The 20,132-nt window shown below is 40.3% G+C and overlaps 1 protein-coding gene across 3 annotated transcripts in view; it reads left to right on the top strand.

Annotated features, from left to right (window-relative positions):
* Positions 1–20,132, top strand: part of RNF168 (ring finger protein 168) — a 42,417-nt gene that overhangs the window by 2,542 nt on the left and 19,743 nt on the right. For all 3 annotated transcript variants that reach the window (XM_021692355.1, XM_021692356.1, XM_021692354.1), the window contains one exon: positions 17,859–17,935. In XM_021692355.1, coding sequence (XP_021548030.1) covers positions 17,859–17,935 — 77 coding nt within the window. The remainder of the gene's footprint in view (positions 1–17,858; positions 17,936–20,132) is intronic.

Below are 20,132 nucleotides of genomic sequence, written 5' to 3'. Positions count from 1 at the left end.
ATTGTAAAATATATATAGCATACATTTTTTTTTTTTAAGATTTATTTGTTTGAGGGGGGGGGGGGGGAGGCAGAGAACCCGGGGGAGAGGGAGAGGGAGAAGCAGAGTCCTCGCTGAGCAGGGATCCTGGTGCAGGACTCCATCCCAGGACCTTGGGATCATGACCTGAGCTGAAGGCAGACACTTAACTGACTGAGTCACCCAGGTGCCCCTCCAAAACTTTTTCATCACCCCAAATTCTTTAACCATTAGGCAGTGACTCTCCATTTTTCTCCTTTCCCGTCCTTTCTTCCCAAGTGTCTGTTGACTTTGTGTCTGTGAAATTGCTTGTTCTAGATATTTCATACAAGTGTATTCATACATTATGTGATCTGTTGTGTCCGACTTCTTTCAGTTGATGTTTCCAAGGTTATACACGGTTGTAGCATGTATTAGTCCTTCATTCCTTTATAGAGCTGAATAATGTTTTATTTTATGGATTGTATTATATTTTGTTTATATCTTCATCCATTGATGGACATTTGAGTTGTTTACATCTTTTGGCTATTTGAATAGTGCTGATATAAATATTCATGTATAAGTATTTGAACATTTCCTGTTCTTTTGTGTATGTATGTACCTAGGAGTGGGAGTGCTGGATCATATGGTAATTCTTTTTTTTTTTTTTCTAATAAAGGTAGAAAGGATAAATTCTTTTAAAAAGATGTTATTTATTTGTCAGAGCGCAAGCAGGGAGAGCTGCAGGCAGAACAGGCAGAGCAGGCAGAGGAAGAAGCAGGCTCCCCGCTGAGCAAGGAGCCCAGTGCAGGACTCAATCCCAGGACTCTGGGATCATGACCTGAGCTGAAGGCAGACACTTAACCGACTGAGCCACCCAGGCATTCCTCATATGGTAATTCTATGTTTAACTTTTTGAGGAACTGCTAAACTTTTCCACGGGGCTGTGCCAATTCTGCATTCCCACCTGCAATGTATAATGGTTCCAGTTTCTCCACATCCTCACCAACACTTATCTTCTGGTTTTTTGGTGTTTTTTATTTTTATTTTTAAAATAGCCATCCTAGTAGGTGTGAAGTGGTATCTTAGTATCTGTGTCTTTTTAATTAATTAATTTATTTATTATTTTTAATTTATTTTTCTAGTGTCTGTGTCTTTTTAATTGTGGTAGAGTATGCATCACAAAATTTACCATTTCCACTGTTTCTAAGTGTACAGTTCAGTGGCATTAAGTATAGTCACACAGGTGTACAATCATCACCACCATCCTTCTCCAGAACTCTTTACATCTTCCCAAACTGAAACTCCATACCCATTAAATAGTAACTTTCCAGTTCCTTCTCCCTCCAGCCCTTTTAACCACCATTCTACTTCCTGTTTCTATGAATTTGACCACTTTAGGTATCTCATATAAGCAGAATCATAGTATTTGTCCTTTTGTGTCTGGCTTATTTCACTTAGATGTCTTTAAGGTTCATCCATATTGTAGTATGTGTTAGAATTTCATTCCTTTCTGGGGCACCTGGGTGGCTCAGTTGGTTAAGCATCCAGCCCTTGATCTCAGGGTCATGAGTTCAAGCCCCTCGTTGGGCTCCATGCCCAGCATGGTGCCTACTTAAAAAAAAAAAAAGAATTTCGTTCTTTTCTATGGCTGAATATTCCCTTGAATGTATTTACCACATTTTGTTTATTAGTGGACACTTGGGTTACTTATACCTTCTGGCTATTGTGAATAATGCTGCTGTGAACAGTGGTGTACAAGTATTTTTTTGAGTTCCTGTTTTCAACTTCTTTGAGCATGTACCCAGAAGGGAATTGCTGGATCATATGCTAATTCTATGGGGTTTTTTTGAGCGACTGCCGTACTCTTACATTACCACCAGCAATGTGCAAGGACTCCATTCTTCCATATCCTTGTCAGCACTTGTTACTTTCTTACTTTCTGGGTTTTGCTTTGTTTTGGTTTTTTTAATTTTTTAATTTTTTTAAAAGATTTTATTTATTTATCTGAGAGAAAGAGCGTGAGAGAGCACAAGCAGTGGGAGCAGCAGAGGGAGAGGGAGAAGCAGGCTCCCTGCTGAGCAGGGAGCCAGACATGGGGCTTGATCCCAGGACACTGGGATCATGACCTGAGCTGAAAGCAGACGCTTAACCCACTGAGCCACCCAGGCACCCCTGTTTTGTTTTTTTTAAATGGAGCCATCCTAATAGGTATGAGATGCTGTCTCATTGTGGTTTTGATTTGTATTTCCCTAATGACTAATGATGTTGAACATCTTTTCATGTGTTTTTTTGCCATTTGTATATTTTCTTTGGAGAAATGTTTATTCAAGTCTTTTTCTGCTCATTTTTTAATTGGGTTATTTGGTTTTTTGTTATTGTTGAGTTGTTGGTGTCCTTTATATATTCTAGATGTTAACTCCTTATCAGATATGATTTGAAATATTTTCTCCCATACCATAGGTTGACATTTCACTCTGCTGATTGTGTCCTTTGCCGCACAGTAGTTTTTAAGTTTGATGTAGTCCTATTTGTCTATTTTTGCTTTTGTTGCTTGTGCTTTTGGTGTCATATCCAAGAAATCTTTGCTAAATTTCAATGTCATGAAGCTTTTTTCCTGTTTTCTTCTAGGAACTTTATAGGTCTTATATTTAGGTCTTCAATTCATTTTGAGTTAATTTTTTAAATATGGTATGGGGTAAGAGTCCAACTTCATTTTTTTACATGTAGATACCCAGTTTTCCCAGTGCCATTTGTTGATAAAATGGCTGTTTTAAAGTTTTTAGGTGGTAAATCTGATGTCTGGACCTCCTCAAAAATGGTTTCTATTAATTTATTTTGTCCCTTTGAATTGTCCATACTTTCTTGTTTCTTTGTATGCCTTGTGTTTTTTTTTTTTTTTGAGAAAATTGGACATTTGTGTTTTTTTTTTTTTTTTTTTTTAAATTTTATTTATTTATTTGAGAGAGAGAATGAGATAGAGAGAGCATGAGAGGGGGGAGGGTCAGAGAGAGAAGCAGACTCCCTGCTGAACAGGGAGCCTGATGCGGGACTCGATCCTGGGACTCCAGGATCATGACCTGAGCCGAAGGCAGTCGCTTAACCAACTGAGCCACCCAGGCGCCCGAAAATTGGACATTTGACTGTAACAGTGTGGTGATACTGTAAGTCAGTCTTCCCTTTCCCCAGAATTTACCTTTTTTTCTTAAAGATTTAATTTATTTATTTGTCAGAGAGAGAGCACACAAGCGGGGGGGGGGGGGCGGGGAGTGGCAGGCAGAGGGAGAAGCAGGCTCCCCACTGAGCAAGGAGCCCGATGTGGGGCTCCATCCCAGGATCCTGGGATCATAACCAGAGCCGAAGGCAGACACTTAATGAACTGAGCCATCCAGGCATCCCAGTTTACCATTTTTTTTTTTTTGATTGTTGAAGCCTGTAATAGTCCATTTGTTTACTAACTTTGCCAAACCATTTGTGTAAAGACTATAGGCCTTGTTGTGTGTGGTCATCTGTGTCTCTGTGCTTTAGCTTGTTTTCAGTTAGCATTTTGACAGATTTCCTTGCATGTCAGGAGCTAAAAAAAACAACAAAAAGAAACAAAAAAAACACCTTTTTGTCTTGGAACATTGGTTCAGTGTGGAGGCAGTCCTTCAGTTCTTAGCCAGACCTGCACTGAGCCTAGGGAATCAGCCCAAGGTGAAAGTTTGGGGGTCTTGCGTGTTTTTGGAGCTTGTGTCTTCCCTGGGTATGCTCCACCCCCTCCAGAACCGGTGTCCCATTCTCAGAATGTAGATATCCTTCAAGACTGCCACTACACTGAGGAGGAGGTGGGGCAAGAGTAAAAATGCCACAAAACTTTCCTACTATTTTGAAGTTGCCTTTTTCTTGCTTCACTATTTTCTTGGTTGCTGTAAACCTTTGTTTTCCAAAGTTCTGACAATGTTGGCTCTGATAGTTTCTGCTTGGTTTTTCTTACTTCTATGGAGGGATGAGAGCTTGGAGCTGCCTGCTCTGCCATTTTGCTGACAGCTCTCCATCAGCCTTCTCTTAAGTGCTTATCACTAAAATTTGTGTTATTTTCTCTTTTTTTTTAATAAAGATTTAATTTATTTATTTGAGAAAGAAAGGGAAAAAAACCACGAGAGTAGGGGAGGGGCAGAAGGAGAGGAAGAAGCGGGCTCCATCCCAGGATCCTGAGATCATGACCTGAGCTAAAGGCAGACGCTTAACCAACTGAGCCACCCAGGTCAGGTGCCCAAACTGGTGTTATGCTTGGACTTCTCCACATTCGGTTCTAAATAAACCAATTTTCTTTGCGGGAGATCTTTGGAGCTCTCAGTTCTTACGGTCTGCCTCTTTCCCTGGGCAAAATCTGAGTCAGTGCTAGAGGCAGAGACAATGGCTGGCTTCTCTCTTTATGAACAGGACAGATGGCTGGCATAGTAGCCTCCAGTCTTCTTGGCTTGCCTGCCCTAGAAACTTTGCCCTATGAATGAGCTGTGATGAGGGCAATGGGGCCCTAGTATTCTCTACCTGCTGTGCCTAGGGTAATGCTTCCTTTCTGTGCATATGAAGTGGATGGAGGAAGGGAGCCCACAGTCTCTCAGGTCCACTTACCTGGAATTCAGCCTCTGCAACAGTGAGCTGGAAGGGATAAGACATGCTGGCAGTTTGTTCCTCCCAGAGGGATGCCATAGCCCTATACCAGGAGCTGGGGAGACATGGAGCCCTGGCTTGGCCACCCCACTTGGAGTGGAGCCTCATCTTGTTTAGCTTGGTAGTGGGGGTGGGGGGGGGAGGTTGTGGCTAAAGTGCCGAAGATTCTCATTTTTCTTACTGAGATTTAGTAAATTTGGGGGGAAATATTTCTTCATTTGCTGTATGTTCCTAGGACAGTTTCCAGGGATTTTTATATGACCAGTTATTTATACCATTCTCCAGTTGTAGTTTTTTTGTTGAAGAACTGGTCTACAGATCTCACTTTAGTGTTCTGGATGTTAGTTCTCCTTGCTTTGTTTTTCATATAAATTGTATTTAAGTATAACATACATACAAAAGTGTACAAATCAGGGACTCCTGGGTGGCTCAGTCAGTTAAGTGTCCAACTCTTGATTTTGGCTCAGATCATGATCTCAGGGTTGTGAGATGGAGCCTGCTTGGGATTCTCCCTCTGCCCCTCCCTCCCCTGCCCAAGTGCATGTGCACATGCTCCAGCACGCTCTCTTTCTCCCCACCTCCTCTCCCTCTTTAAAAAAAAAAAAAAAAGTGTACAAATCATAAATCTGTAGTTCAGTGAGTTTTTGAAGTGAAAGTGTCTATATAACCAGCATTCAGGTCAAGACCCAGAACTTTACCAGAATGCCTAAGTTCTCCTTGTGGTCCAGTTTAGTCACTTGCCATCCCGGTAACTCCTGTTCTGACGTATAACACCATAGATTGCTTTTACCTGTTCTGAACTATTTATTTATTTATTTATTTATATTAGATTTTATTTATTTATTTATTAGATTTTATTTATTTATTTGACAGAGAGAGAGAGAGCAGGAACACAAGCAGGAGGAGTGGGAGAGGGAGAAGCAGACCTCCCGAGGAGCAGGGAGCCCGATGCGGGGCTCGATCCCAGGACGCTGGGATCATGACCTGAGCCGAAGGCAGACACTTAATGACTGAGCCACCCAGGCACCCCTGTTCTGAACCTTTTAAAAATGGAATCTTGTATCTTGTGTCTGACTTCTTTAGCTCACCATTATATTGGGAGATTGATCCATGATATATGTGATGCAGTTTGTTTTCATTGCTGTATAGTACTATGTTGTGTGGATATTAAATAGTGAAAGCAATGGAAAATTCTGTGTCCATTGATATTGGGCATTTTGGGCTGTTATGAATAGTGCTGTAACATTTTTATACTTGTATTTTGGTGAACATATGTCTCCATTTCTGTTGGATATATTCATATATCTAAGCGTGGAATTTGGGGGTCACAGAGTGTGAATAAAAAGTTAAATCCTGGGACTCCTGGGTGGCTCAATACGTTAGTGTCTGCCTTCGGCTCAGGTCACGATCCTAGGATCCTGGGATTGAGTCCCACGTCAGGCTCCCTGCTCTGCGGGAAGCCTGCTTCTCCCTCTGCCTGCCACTCCCCCTGCTTGTGCGTGCTCTCTTTCTCTGACAAGTAAATAAAATCTTAAAAAAAAAAGTTAAATCCTTTCCTGTGCTAGATGAGAATCCATCCTTTGATTAAATCTCTAGTTTTATTTCTCCCAAAACCTGAGGGTAAGAATGTTAATGATGTTACTAGGCAACATTGTTTCATGGGAAATATGATCCCCAGCTGACAAATTGCCCCTCTTTTGGAAGGAATTATAAATACTGATTGGGATATTGTGCTTTATGCTCCTCTGAGCACAGTGACCATTGTAACTGAGCATGTTCCTTGTGGGGAACCTGTGCCTTTATTGTTGCTGTAAGAAAGTTGGTTGTTGTAGAGCAAGAATTATCTGGCTTCCTTGCTCTCATGCTGTTAGATTAATGCCAAATGTGGTCCTGTGGTCATTTTCTGAGTTTAAATGTTTAGTACAGCCTAAGACTACCCCATGGTGGGTGTTACAGGTAGGGTAGGCCTTAGGAGATCTTGCCAAACAATTTTCCAAAGTGGTTTTACCAATTTATACTCATACCAGTAGTGTATGAGAGTTGTAGCTGAACCACATTCTGGCAACACTTGGTTTTACTTTGTTTCTTTTCTTTTTTTTTTTTTAATTTTATTATGTTATGTTAGTCACCATACAATCCATCATTAGTTTTTGATGTAGTGACCCACGATCCATTGTTTTCGTATAACACCCAGTGCTCCATTCAGTACGTGCCCTCTTTAATATCCATCACCAGGCTAACCCATCCCCCCAACCCCTCCCCTCTAAAACCCTGTTTGTTTCTCAGGTCCATAGTCTCTCATGGTTCATCTCTCCCTCCAATTCCCCCTGCCCATTTTTCCCTTCCTTCTCTTAATGTCCTCCATGTTATTCCTTATGTTCCACAAATAAGTGAAACCATATGATAATTGACTTTCTCTGCTTGACTTATTTCACTTAGCATAATCTCCTCCAGTCCCATCCATGTTGATGTAAAAGTTGGGTATTCATCCTTTCTGATGGCTGAGTAATATTCGATTGTATATATGGGCCACATCTTCTTTATCCATTCATCTGTTGAAGGGCGTCTTGGCTCTTTCCATAGTTTGGCTATTGCGGACATTGCTGCTATGAACATTGGGGTGCATATGGCCCTTCTTTTCACTACATCTGTGTCTTTGGGGTAAATACCCAGGAGTGCAATTGCTGGGTCATAGGGTAGCTCTATTTTTAAATTTTTGAGGAACCTCCACACTGTTTTCCAAAGTGGCTGTACCAACTTGCATTCCCACCAACAGTGTAAGAGGGTTCCCCTTTCTCCACAACCTCTCCAACATTTGTTGTTTCTTTCCCTGTCCATTTTTGCCATTCTAACTGGTATAAGGTGGTATCTCAGTGTGGTTTTGATTTGGATTTCCTTGATGGCTAATGATGATGAACATTTTTTCATGTGTCTGTTAGCCATTTGTATGTCTTCTTCAGAGAAGTGTCTTTTCATCTCTTCTGCCCACTTTTTGACTTGATTATTTGTTTTTTGGGTGTTGAGTTTGAGAAGTTCTTTATAGATCTTGGATACCAGCCCTTTATCTGTAGTGTCATTTGCAAATATCTTCTCCCATTCTGTGGGTTGCCTCTTTGTTTTGTTGACTGTTTCCTTTACTGTGCAGAAGCTTTTTATCTTGATGAAGTCCCAAAAGTTCATTTTTGCTTTTGTTTCACTAGCTTTTGGAGATGTATCTTGAAAGAAGTTGCTGTGGCCGATGTCAAAGAGGTTACTGCCTATGTTCTCCTCTAGGATTTTGATGGATTCCTGTCTCACATTGAGGTCTTTCATCCACTTTGAGTTTATCTTTGTGAATGGTGTTAGAGAATGGTCGAGTTTCATTCTTCTGCATGTGGCTGTCCAGTTTTCCCTGTTTCTTTTTTTTTTTTAAAGAAATTTTGGTAGTATACTTATTTTTTTCAGCATTTTATTATGAAAAAAAATTTTTTGAAAAATGTTAAACATACAGAAAAGTTGAAAGAATTTTATAGTGAACTCTCATATACCCATAACCAGATGTGACAATATTTTATTTTTATTTTTATTTATTTATTTTTAAAGATTTTATTTATTTATTTGTCAGAGAGAGAGTGAGAGAGCACAAGCAGGGGAAGCAGCAGGCAGAGCAGGCAGAGGGAGAAGCAGGACCCTGGGATCTTGACCTGAGCTGAAGGCAGACGCTTAGCTTACCGACCCACCCAGGCATCCCGACAGTATTTTCTTTTTTTCTTTTTTCTTTTCTTTTCTTTCCTTTCCTTTCCTTTTCTCTTCTCTCCTCTCCTCTCTTCTCTTCTTTTCCTCTTTTCTCTTATTTTATTTTTAAAAATTTATTTATTTATTTATTTGAGAGAGGGAGAGGGAGAAGCAGGCTCCCTGCTGAGCAGTGAGCCTGATGCGGGGCTCAATCCCAGAGTCCTGGGATCATGACATGAGCCAAAGGCAGACACTTAACTGAGTGAGCCACCCAGGTGTCCTGTGACAGTATTTTTTTTTTTTTTAAGATTTTATTTATTTATTTGACAGAGAGAGAGGCAGCTAGAGAGGGAACACAAGCAGGGGGAATGGGAGAGGGAGAAGCAGGCTTCCCGCGGAGCAGAGAGCCCGATGCGGGGCTTGATCCCAGGACCCCGGGATCTGGGTGGCAGTCGTTGAATGACTGAGCCACCCAGGCGCCCCCCCCCGTGACAGTATTTTATATTTGCTGTGTCACAGATCTTTCATCTGTCCATCTGTCAGTCTATCTTTTTTTTCATTTATTTCACTTTCCCTTTAAATAATGTAAGTACACATATTATGAGGGATCAATGTTAGCTTATAACTCATTTTAATGTAAATTTACATACAGTGAAATGCACAAATCTTAGTTGTACCTTCACTGAGTGTTCACATTTATATAACCTTTTGTAACATGAACCCTTATAAAAATAAAGAATATTACCATCACCCTTGAAGGTACCCTCATTCCTTTCCAGTTAATCTCTACCCCTACCCTCCATAAGTCGACCAGTGTTTCTATTTTTTCCCACCATAGATTCATTTTGCCTTTTCCAGAATTTCATATACATGGAATTCTATTAGTTTACTAGGGTTGACATAACAAAGTACCACAAACTAGGTGGCTTAACAGAAATTTATTTTCCCACAATTCTGGAGGCTAGAAGCCCAAAATCAAGGTGTCAACAGGGATGTGTTCTCTTAAAGGCTCTAGAGGAGAATCTGTTCCATGCCTCTCTCTCTTTCTTTCTTTCTTCTCTTCTCTTCTTTCATGACTTTCTCTTAGCTCATGGGTGTTGCTGATAGTTCATGGTATTCCTTGGCTTGCAGCTGCATAACTCCAATCTCTGCCTCCGTAGTCACATGGCATTCTCCCTCTGTGTTTGTCTCTGCATGACTGTCTCAACTCTGTATTTCTCTCTTCTTTTTTATAAGGACACCATTAATACTGCATTAAGGGCTTACCCTACTCCAATATGAAGTCCATTATGTCCACAACAACTGTTTCCCAGTAAGGTCCCATTCTTAATACAGGTATTAGGACTTCAACGTATCTTTTTGGGGGACACAATTCAACCTATAATAGTAATCATGCAGTGTATATCTTTAGCGTAAGATTCTTTTACTTAGTATAATGTTGGAGATTCATCTTGTGGGTATTAGTAGTTTATTTCTTTTTATTTTTAAGTATCGTCTTACTGGTTGACTATATTATACTTTGTTGGCAGTTCTGCACTTCATGGTGTCTCAGCTGTTTCCAGGTTTGGGCTAACAGGAATAAAGTTGCTCTGAAGATTCTTGTAATAGTTTTTTGTTGCTGTTTTGTTTTTTTATAGTCATGTGTTTTCATTTTTTTCTTGGGCAAATACTTAGGAGTAGAATTGCTCGGAGTAGATACATGCTTGGTTGTATAAGAAACTATGTACTATCATTTTCCAAAATAGTTGTATTATTTTCTAATCCCAGCAACAGTGTTTGCAAATTCTGGTTTCTGCACATCTGTCTTAGTTTGGGCTGCTGTAACAAAGTATATAGACTGGGTGGCTTTAACATAGAAATTTATTTTTTCATAGTCCTGGCGTCTGGGAAGTGTAAGATCAAGATGCTGTCTGACTTATTCTTTGTGGATGCCCTCTTCCTGGTTATGTCTTCACCTGGTGGAAAGCTGGCTCACTCTCCGGCCTCTTGTAAAGGCACTAAAACCAGTCAGGAGGGCTCTCTACCCTTCTGACCTAATTACTTCCCAAAGCTTCACCTCCAAATACTATAGGGTTAGATTAGGGTTTCAACATAGAATTTGTCGGGACACCTTCAGTTCATTTACAACATGCTCACCAACATTTGGTGTTATCTATTTAATTTTAACCATTCTGATTGATTTGTAGTCCAATCTCATTGTACTTTTAATTTGCATTTCCTGGTGACTGATGATGTTGAATCATTTATATATCTTCCATTATGAAGTGTCTGAATCTTTTGCTTCTTGAGTTATCTTTGTGTATTATTATTTTTTAAAGATTTTATTTATTTACTTATTGTGCTTATTTTCTTAATGGTGTCTTGATAAGCTGAAAGTTTTTTTCAAGATCTTTTTTTTTTTTTTCTTTAAGTAATCTCTACACCCATCGTGGGGTTCAAACTCACAGCCTCAGGATCAAGAGTCTCATGCTCCACTGACTGAGCCAGCCGGGTAGTCTTTTGAGCTGAAATTTTTATTTTTTATTTATTTTATTTATTTATTTTTAAAGATTTTATATATTTATTTGACAGAGAGAGACACAGCGAGAGAGGGAACACAAGCAGGGGGGTGGGAGTGGGAGAAGCAGGCTTCCCGCCAAAGCAGGGAGCCCGATGTGGGGCTCTATCCCAGGACCCTGGGACCATGACCTGAGCCAAAGGCAGATGCTTAACGACTGAGCCACCCAGGCGCCCTGAGCTGAAATTTTTAATTTTCATGAAGTCTAATTAATGAACTTTTCCTTTTATGGTTATGACTTTCTGTGTCCTAAAAAACTTTATCCTCTGTAGTAATATTAAAATATTTCTGGGGCACCTGGGTGGCTCAGTCAGTTAAGCATCCAGCTCTTGGTTTTGGCTCAGGTCATGATCTCATGGGTCATGGGATTGGGCCCCACATCAGGCTCTGGGCTCAGCAGGGAGTCTGCTTGGGATTCTCTCTCCCTCTTGCCATCCCCTACCCCACCACCCCCACGCACACACCTGCACTCTCTCTCAAATAAATAAATCTTTGAAAAAAGTATTTCTATGTTTTTTTCTAAAATCTTTATAAAGTTTTAGCTTTTGTTTAGGTTTATGGTCCATTTCAAATTTTTTGAATATTGTGTGAGATAGGGGTTGAGGTTAATTTTTTTCCTATACGAATATCACTTATTCCTGTATCTTTATTGAAACGGCCTTCCTTACACAGTGTGGGTCTATTCTGTTCCATTGATTTGTTGATTTTAATGTTAAAATCACACTGTTGATTGCTGTGGCTTTATAGAAAGTCTTGAAGTCACATAGTAATAGCTCTCCAACTTTATTATTATTTTTCATGTTTCTTTTGGGTATTCTAGGTCCTTTCTATTTTCATGTAGATTTTTTTCATCTACCTGTCATTTTCTAGCAAAAGCATGGTAGGGGTTGATTTGGGTTGTGTTGAATCTTTAGATCAATTTGGGGAGAATTGACATTGTAACAACATAGAGCCTTTGTACCTATGAAAATAGGCTCTCTCTCCATTCATTTAGGTCTTCAGTTTCTCTCAGTAATATTTTATAGTTTTTTGTTGAGGACCAATTATATGTTGTTATATGTTGAATTGTGTTTTCTTAAAAAGATATGTTGAAGTCTAGCCTCTAATGCTTCAGACCTTATTTGGAAATAGGATCTTTACAGAGTTAGTCAAGTTTAGGTCATTGGTATTGTGGGCCCTAATCCATTGGGACTGGTGTCCTCATTAAAAGGGGAAATTTGAGGGCGCCTGGGTGGCTCAGTTGGTTAAGCGACTGCCTTCGGCTCAGGTCATGATCCTGGAGTCCCGGGATCAAGTCCCGCATCGGACTCCCTGCTCGGCAGGGAGCCTCCTTCTCCCTCTGACCCTCCCCCTTCTCATGTGCTCTCTCTCTCTCATTCTCTCTCTCAAATAAATAAATAAAATCTTTAAAAAAAAAAAAAGGGGAAATTTGAGGGGCGCCTGAGTGGCTCAGTCGTTGGGCATCTGCCTTCAGCTCGGGTCGTGGTCCTGGGGTCCTGGGATCGGGCCCCGCATCGGGCTCCCTGCTCGGCGGGAACCCTGCTTCTCCCTCTCCCACTTCCCCTGCTTGTGTTCCCTCTCTCACTGTCTCTCTCTCTCTCTGTCAAATAAATAAAATCTTTAAAAAGGTGGGGGGATTTGAGCAGAGACAGACACACACAGAAGGAGGATGATATAAAAACCCACAGTGGGTTCCCTCTCTCGCTGTGTCTCTCTGTCAAATAAATAAATAAAATCTTTAAAAAAGGGCGCCTGGGTGGCTCAGATGGTTAAGTGTCTCCTTTGGCTCAGGTCATGATCTCAGGGTCCTGGGATCGAGTCCCACATCGGGTTCCCTGCTCAGTGCAGAGCCAGCCTGCTTCTCCCTCTCCCTCTGCCACTCCCTCTGCTTGTGCTCTTCTGTCTATCTCTCTGTCAAATAAATAAATAAAATCTTAAAAAATAAATAAAATACGGATTTCCGGGTTGTTTGTGAAGACAGAGGGTTCGAGTGATTCATCTACAAGCCAACGAATACCAAAGATTGCTGGTAAACCACCAGAAACTAAGAAGAATCAAGGAACCCTACAGGCTTTAGAGGAAGATTAGATGAACAAATTTAATTGGGAGAAGAAAACTTTATTTCAATGATGATGCAAGCAGAATCAAATTGAGTGATGAAAGTAATTTTATAAACAATTGTTCAAGTTAGGTTTATTGTGATTTTTGGTTTTGGTCCAGTTTTGAACATTCAGTTCTTTGATTAACTCGGATTTTTCTTTCAGAATAAAATAAAGAGTATGAGGATAAAATTCCTTTAATGAATCTTGGCTGCTCAGGAAGAACACTCACTGTAAGACAGCAATATTAAGTACAGTGGGAAAATTTAATTTAATTCTCTATTGATTTATGTATTTGCAAATAACTCCTCCCAGTTTGTTGTTTGTTTTTAATTTTGTAATGTTTGATATCATATAGAAGTATTAAAAAACAAAATTTAGGGATGCCTGGGTGGCTCAGTCGGTGAAGCGTCTGCCGTCGGCTCAGGTCATGATCCCGGGGTCCTGGGATCTAGTCCCACATCAGGCTCCCTGCTCAGCGGGGAGCCTGCTTCTCCCTCTGCCTGCCTCTCCTTCTCTCTAACAAATAAATAAATAATAAAAAGAAACTTGGAAAAAAATCTGTAAAACAAATAAATAAAATAAAAAATAAAAAACAAAATTTAACCAAGTAAATTTGAAGATGTAGTTGACTTCATTGAACGATTCATGAATTGGGCAGCATCTCACCCAGCAAGCAGTAGAGGGCTCCTCTGAGCTGCAGGGAAGGAAAGGCAGAGAAGAGCCATTTAAAAAATAATGGGGTGCCTGGGTAGCTCAGTTGGTTGAGAGTCTGGCTCATGATTTCGAATCTGGTCACAATTTTAGGGTTGTGGGATCGAGCCCCACATCAGGCTTGGCACTCAGCGTTGAGTTGGCTTGAGATTCTGCTTGAGATTCCCTCTGAACCTCTCCCCCCACACCCACCCACTCTCACTCTTAAATAAAAACAGATAAATATTTAAAATAAATTAAAAACATAAATATTTAAAAACATTTAAAGCATAAAAACAAATAATAATTTATTAGCAAGGAATGCAGTGTTTAGGCAAGGTCGCCCTCCTAAGGGGAAGGGGCCTCTCAGGGTATTGCCTACAGGAAATTCTAGTTTGGGTGGTTAAAGGTTACATTTGAGGGGGATGAAGCTGAAGTTAGATTAGATATTAAATCTTGGTTTACTGTTGTGGAACCTTAACTGTCTCCATTATAGCCCTGTGGTTTCCTTTTTTCTTTTCCTTTTTAATGTTTATTCCAAAGCCATTTTAAATCTTTAAGTAAAAATCCAGTGTTGCCACCCAAAACATTAACAATGGGTGATTATCCAAGGTGGCTTTTGTTCTACAAAATGACCACAAAGAGCATGCTACTCTCTAAGGGGAAGGAAACAAGCCATCTTCCTGTAGTTTTCTTTTTCTTTTCTTTTTTTTTTTTAAAGATTTTATTTATTTGACAGAGAGAGATACAGCGAGAGAGGGAACACAAGCAGGGGGAGTGGGAGAGGGAGAAGCAGGCTTCCCGGGGAGCAGGGAGCCCGATGCGGGGCTCGATCCCAGGACCCTGGGACCATGACCTGAGCCGAAGGCAGATGCTTAACGACTGAGCCGCCCAGGCGCCCCTCTTTTTTTTTTTTTTTTTAAGATTTTATTTATTTGACAGAGAGCGAAATCTCCCAATTTTAAATGCTGGCACTGAATGGGTCACATAACACATGTCTGCAGGCTTTACATGGCTTGCAGACCAGCAGTTTGCAAATTCGTAGAAGAACTAAAAACAGTAATGTAACTCCGTAACAGGTAGCAATGAAGTATGTCAAATTCTTATTTTAGCTGTTGAGAAGGATTCATTTGAGGCAATACAGTGGGAAATACAGGAGTGAGAAATATATGTCTCCTGAAAAAAATAGTAGGGGCTAGAAACGAAGCCCAGGAAGACAGGAGGGACAGCAGCACTTCAATGATAGCACTTCGAAAAAAGGAGGATAGGGTATGTGTAGAGAGGTAGTGTAATACCAGATGTGACAGCTCAGGGGGTGGCAAATTTTTCCCATAAAGGGCAAGATAATAAATATTTTATGCTCTGTGGGCAATGAATGTAGTCTTTGTTGCAGTGACTCAACTCCTGCCATTGTAAGCACAAAACCAGCCATTGATATAGATGAGTGCCTCTGTTCCAATAACACTTCCTTTACAAAAAAATATGAAGGCCAAACTTGGCCTGACTCTTGATTTCAGCTCAGGTCATGATCTCAGTGTCATGAGGCTGAACCCTGCCTGGGGCTCCACGCTCAGTGGAGAGTCAGCTTGAGAGCTCCCTCCCACTCCCTCTGCTTCTCTCCCAACTCGCTTTCTCTCTAAAATAAATAAATAAATAAATGAATAAATAAAATCTTTAAAAAAGAGATTTGAGTGGTAAATTTTCTGTTATATGCATTTTACCACCATAAAAACAACAACAATCAAAACTTCTGTTAAAAAGAAAACTACAGGGGGCGCCTGGGTGGCTCAGCCGTTAAGCGTCTGCCTTCAGCTCAGGTCATGATCCCAGGGTCCTGGGATCGAGCCCCACATCGGGCTTCCCTGCTCTGCGGGAAGCCTGCTTCTCCCTCTCCCACTCCCGCTGCTTGTGTTCCCTCTCTTGCTGTGTCTCTCTGTCAAATAAATAAATAAAATCTTAAAAAAATAAAATAAAATACGGATTTCCGGATTGTTTTGAAAAAATCAGAAAATATGGCAAGAACGACCCAAGTTTCCCCGGGGCAGTAGTCAGCTGGAGTTGAGTAGTAGCTCCCCCTGTAAAAGAGCAGTTGTGTTCTCTTTTTCTAGATTTAACTCGAGATGATTTTTTCCCCCCTCTGTGTGGCTTAGTGTTTCTTTAATCCTGTAGATTCGTTTGAAATGTCCGATGATCCTTGGTTTTACTTTCACATTTAAAAATGAGGCCCTTCAAAAAAATAAATAAAAGAGGGCCTAGAATAATGCTCCTTGTACGTATATTGGCAGTGGTGACTGGCAGACATTGTTTGAGGTTATGCTTGGCCGCTATGCTTCGCCACCGCACGTGCCACATTTTAGAGGGCTTTGCTCTGGGTCACCACCTCTCATATTAGCTCTCTTGGCCCTGTCCAGACAATTCAGTTTCTTTAAAAAATAACTTTTGAGGGGCTCCTGGGTGACTCAGTGGGTTAAACATCTGATTCTTGATTTCTGCTCAGGTCATGATCTCAGGGTTGTGGGGTTCAGCCCCTGGTCAGGCTTCACTCCCAACGGGGAATCTGCTTCTCTCCCTTTCCCTGTCCCCTGCTCATGCAAGTTCTCATGCTCTCTTTCAAATAAATACATAAATAAAATTTTAAAAATAACTTTTGAGTGTGCATATATGCACTTATACACACATTTAGGAAGAAATGCCTACCAGCCAAGTATTCTGATTTAACAGATCATGAACTTTTTTTTTTTTTAAGATTTTATTTATTTATATGAGAGAGAGAGAACACATGAGAGGGGATAGGGTCAGAGGACGAAGCAGACTCCCTGCCGAGCAGGGAGCCCGATGCGGGACTCGATCCCGGGACTCCAGGATCATGACCTGAGCCGAAGGCAGTCACTTAACCAACTGAGCCACCCAGGCGCCCCAGATCATGAACTTTTAATTCCCTGTCCCACACTTACTCACTGTGGTCTCTATTGTGCCTTGTGTTTTTGAGTCTGAGCTGCTCTTCCAGTATACGGGGCAGATCTCCTAACTTACTTTCCTTTCCAAAGGTTGCATTTTTCTTCATTCTGATGTATAAGTTGACTCTTTTACATCACCATCCCATTTTCTAGAAATTTGTTAAAGTTTCCTGTTTACTGATTGACCCTTCCCTAATCTCTTTGCTGTTGTAAGATTACTTTTTAAAAATGCCTTTAATACTGTTATTTTAATAGATTCTAGAACAAGAGTTAAGTATATGTATTCATGTGCCATTCTGAACCAGAAAACCTCTGGACTTTCTTTTTCTTTTCTTCTTCTTTTTTTTTTTTTTAAGTTTATAATCTCTACACCCAACATGGGGCTCAAACTCATGACTCCAAGGCGCCTGGGTGGCTCAGTTGGTTGAGTGACTGGCTTCAGCTCAGGTCATAATCCCAGGGTCCTGGGGCAGGGTCCTGCGGAGCAGGGAGCCTGTTTCTCCCTCTGCATCTCTCTCTCTCTCTCTCTCTCTCATGAATAGATAAATAAAATCTTAAAAAAAAAAAAAACTCACGACCCCAACATCAAGAGTTACACACTCCACTGACTGAGTCAGCCAGGCACCCCTGGCTGAGAGAGAGAGAATGAGAGAGAGAGAACACATGAGAGGGGATAGGATCAGAGGACGAAGTTCCAGGAGTGCCTGGGTGGCTCAGTTGGTTAAGTGTCTGCCTTCGGCTCAGGTCATGATCCCGGGGTCCTGGGATTGAGCCCCTTGTTGGGCTCCCTGCTCAGGGGAGAGTCATCTTCTCCCTCTGCCCCTCCCCCACTTGTGTGCGTGCTCGCTGTTTCAAATAAATAAATCTTTAAAAAATAAAATAAAGTGGAATTTCATAGGGGCTCATGGCTGGCACAGTCAGTAGAACATGCGACTCTTGATCTCGGGGTTGTAAGTTTGAGCTATATGTTGGGTGTAGAGTTACTTAAAATTATTTTAAAAATAAAATCTTTAGAAAAAAAATAAAATGGCACTCCACAGAGAAGGTATTGCTATAGCTATTAATAATTGTACATTTATTCTAATTTCACGTTTTCATATTAATACAGGTTTAATAAAAAAACCAAAGCTAGCCATGAAATTCTGTGTTGCCTATAATATTATTTTCTTTCTTGATCTGAAACAGTTGATGACTGTCAGCCAGTTCGCTTATTAAGTAGACCCGGGGAATTGAGAAGAGAGTATGAGGAGGAGATAAGCAAGGTAGGTACTAAGTAGTTATTCTTTTCTGGAAGAATTCACTTGTGTTTTCAGTTTCAGATTTTACATGCAGTTTTGTGTTTGTTTAAAAAAATATTTTATTCATTTTTAGAGACAGAGTGTATGCATGTACCATGGTGGGGGAAGGGGCAGAGGGAAAGAGAGAGAGAGACTCTTAAGCAGGCTCCATGCTCAGCACTCAGTGCGGTGCCCCATGAGGGGCTTGATCCCATAACCCTTAGATCATGACCTGAGCCAAAATCGTTTACTGACTGAGCACCCAGGTGCCCCATATATGCCTGTATAAATAATATATATTGAAATATGAATGTTAATGTACTTTACAAAGGCTCTGTTTTTTACATTTTTTTTCTTTTTCTTTCTTTTTAAAGATTTTATTTATTTGACAGAGAGAGAGATAGCGAGAGCAGGAACACAAGCAGGGGGAGTGGGAGAGGGAGAAGCAGACTTCCCGCTGAGCAGGGAGCCCGATGTGGGGCTCGATCCCAGGACCCTGGGATCATGACCTGAGCCGAAGGCAGACGTGAAACGACTGAGCCACCCAGGCGCCCCTGTTTTTTACATTTGTTCACAGTAGTTACTAGCTTTATTTATATATAATTTGTGCTCTTATGTGATAGATTTTTTTTTTCATTTTCCCTTCCCATTTTTATTAATTTAGTTGTATATTTTTTAAATGTGTAGAATATTAACATGCACCCCAAAGTAAAAATAACATAAAAAGTTATTCTCAGAGTGGATACTCCCTCCTGTACCTTATCCACCCTGTGTCCACCACACTGTAGATAACTAATTTTATCACTGTGTAGTTTATCCTTCCTTTGGTGTTTTTTGTAAAGATAAATAGATATATAACTACTCTTGTTTATTGAATATTGCATACTATATATTCTTTTGAACTTTGCTTTTTTTACTTGGTAATATCCCCTGGAAATCACTCCATATTATTCAAAAGAGGGTAAGATAGTAAGATAGTTTCCAGTATTTTCTAATTACAAATAATACTGCAATACTGTGCATATAGATCTTCAGAGTAAATTTCTAGACGTGAGATTGCCAAGTTTCAGGTAAATGACATGTAGATTTGTTAGAACTGCCAAATTCTCCTTTATAGGGGTACCATTTTGCATTTTCAATGAGAATGCCTGTTTCCAAACACCCTTGCCAACAGAGTACTGTCAGGCTTTTAAATTTTTGCTAATCTGATGGGTGAGAAATGGTATTGTGCATAGTTTTTCTTTTAAAAAAAATACTTTGTTGAGGTAGAATTTATCTATAGTAAATTTCAGTATAGGAAAATTTACTAATTTTAGATACACAGTTTTTTTTAAAGAAAAAGTTTTTTAATGATTTTATTTATTTATTTATTTGAGAGAGAGAGAAACAGCATGAGAGGGGAGAGGGTCAGAGGGAGAAGCAGGCTCCCAGCTGAGCCAGGAGCCCTATGTGGGACTCGATCCCAGGACTCCAGGTTCATGACCCGAGCTGAAGGCAGTCACTCAACCAGCTGAGCCACCCAGGCGCCCGGTATACAGTTTGGTAACTTTGTTTAACCCAAGGTCACAAAAGTTTCTTCCAAAATTTGTTTTAGTTCTTGTGTTTAGATCTGTAATCCATTCAGTTAGTTTTTGAGTATGACATGAGGTAGGAGTTGAGATTGATTTTTTTTTTCCCTCATACAAATATTCCCTTATTCTACCCCCATGTATTGTAACGAGCATCTTTTCCCCAGTAAATTGTCTGTGAACCTTTTAGAATATCAAGTGACCCTAAGTCTGGGTCAGTTTCCTCCATGGGTGTTAGATTATGTTAGCTCCAGGCTTAAAACCAGGAGGAGCAGTTTGTCTGATTATGTTCACTCTCCAGTTCCTTTGGTGGTTGCTTATTATATAATTTCCAGGTTTTAAAATTGTATTCTGTTGGAAGATGTCTTCCACCAGTGTTTTACTCCAGCATTACTAGAAGCTGGAAGTCCTATCTGTGCAGATTTACTTGCTATTTTTCTTATTATGAGGAAAATTATATTTTCATATAATTAAGGGACATTTTTATAATTTGCGGGGTGAATTGTCCATGTCTTTTGCCAATTTTTCTACATCATTTTTGTCTTCTCAACTGTTAAAACTACTAACTGGTTATTATTTCTGTATGTGGATGTAATTGAGTTTTGCTTATTTTA

This window comes from Neomonachus schauinslandi, chromosome 1 (assembly GCF_002201575.2).
Source record: "Neomonachus schauinslandi chromosome 1, ASM220157v2, whole genome shotgun sequence".
NCBI classification, from domain to species: Eukaryota; Metazoa; Chordata; class Mammalia; order Carnivora; family Phocidae; genus Neomonachus; species Neomonachus schauinslandi.
This window is presented reverse-complemented; position numbering and strand designations above follow the sequence as displayed.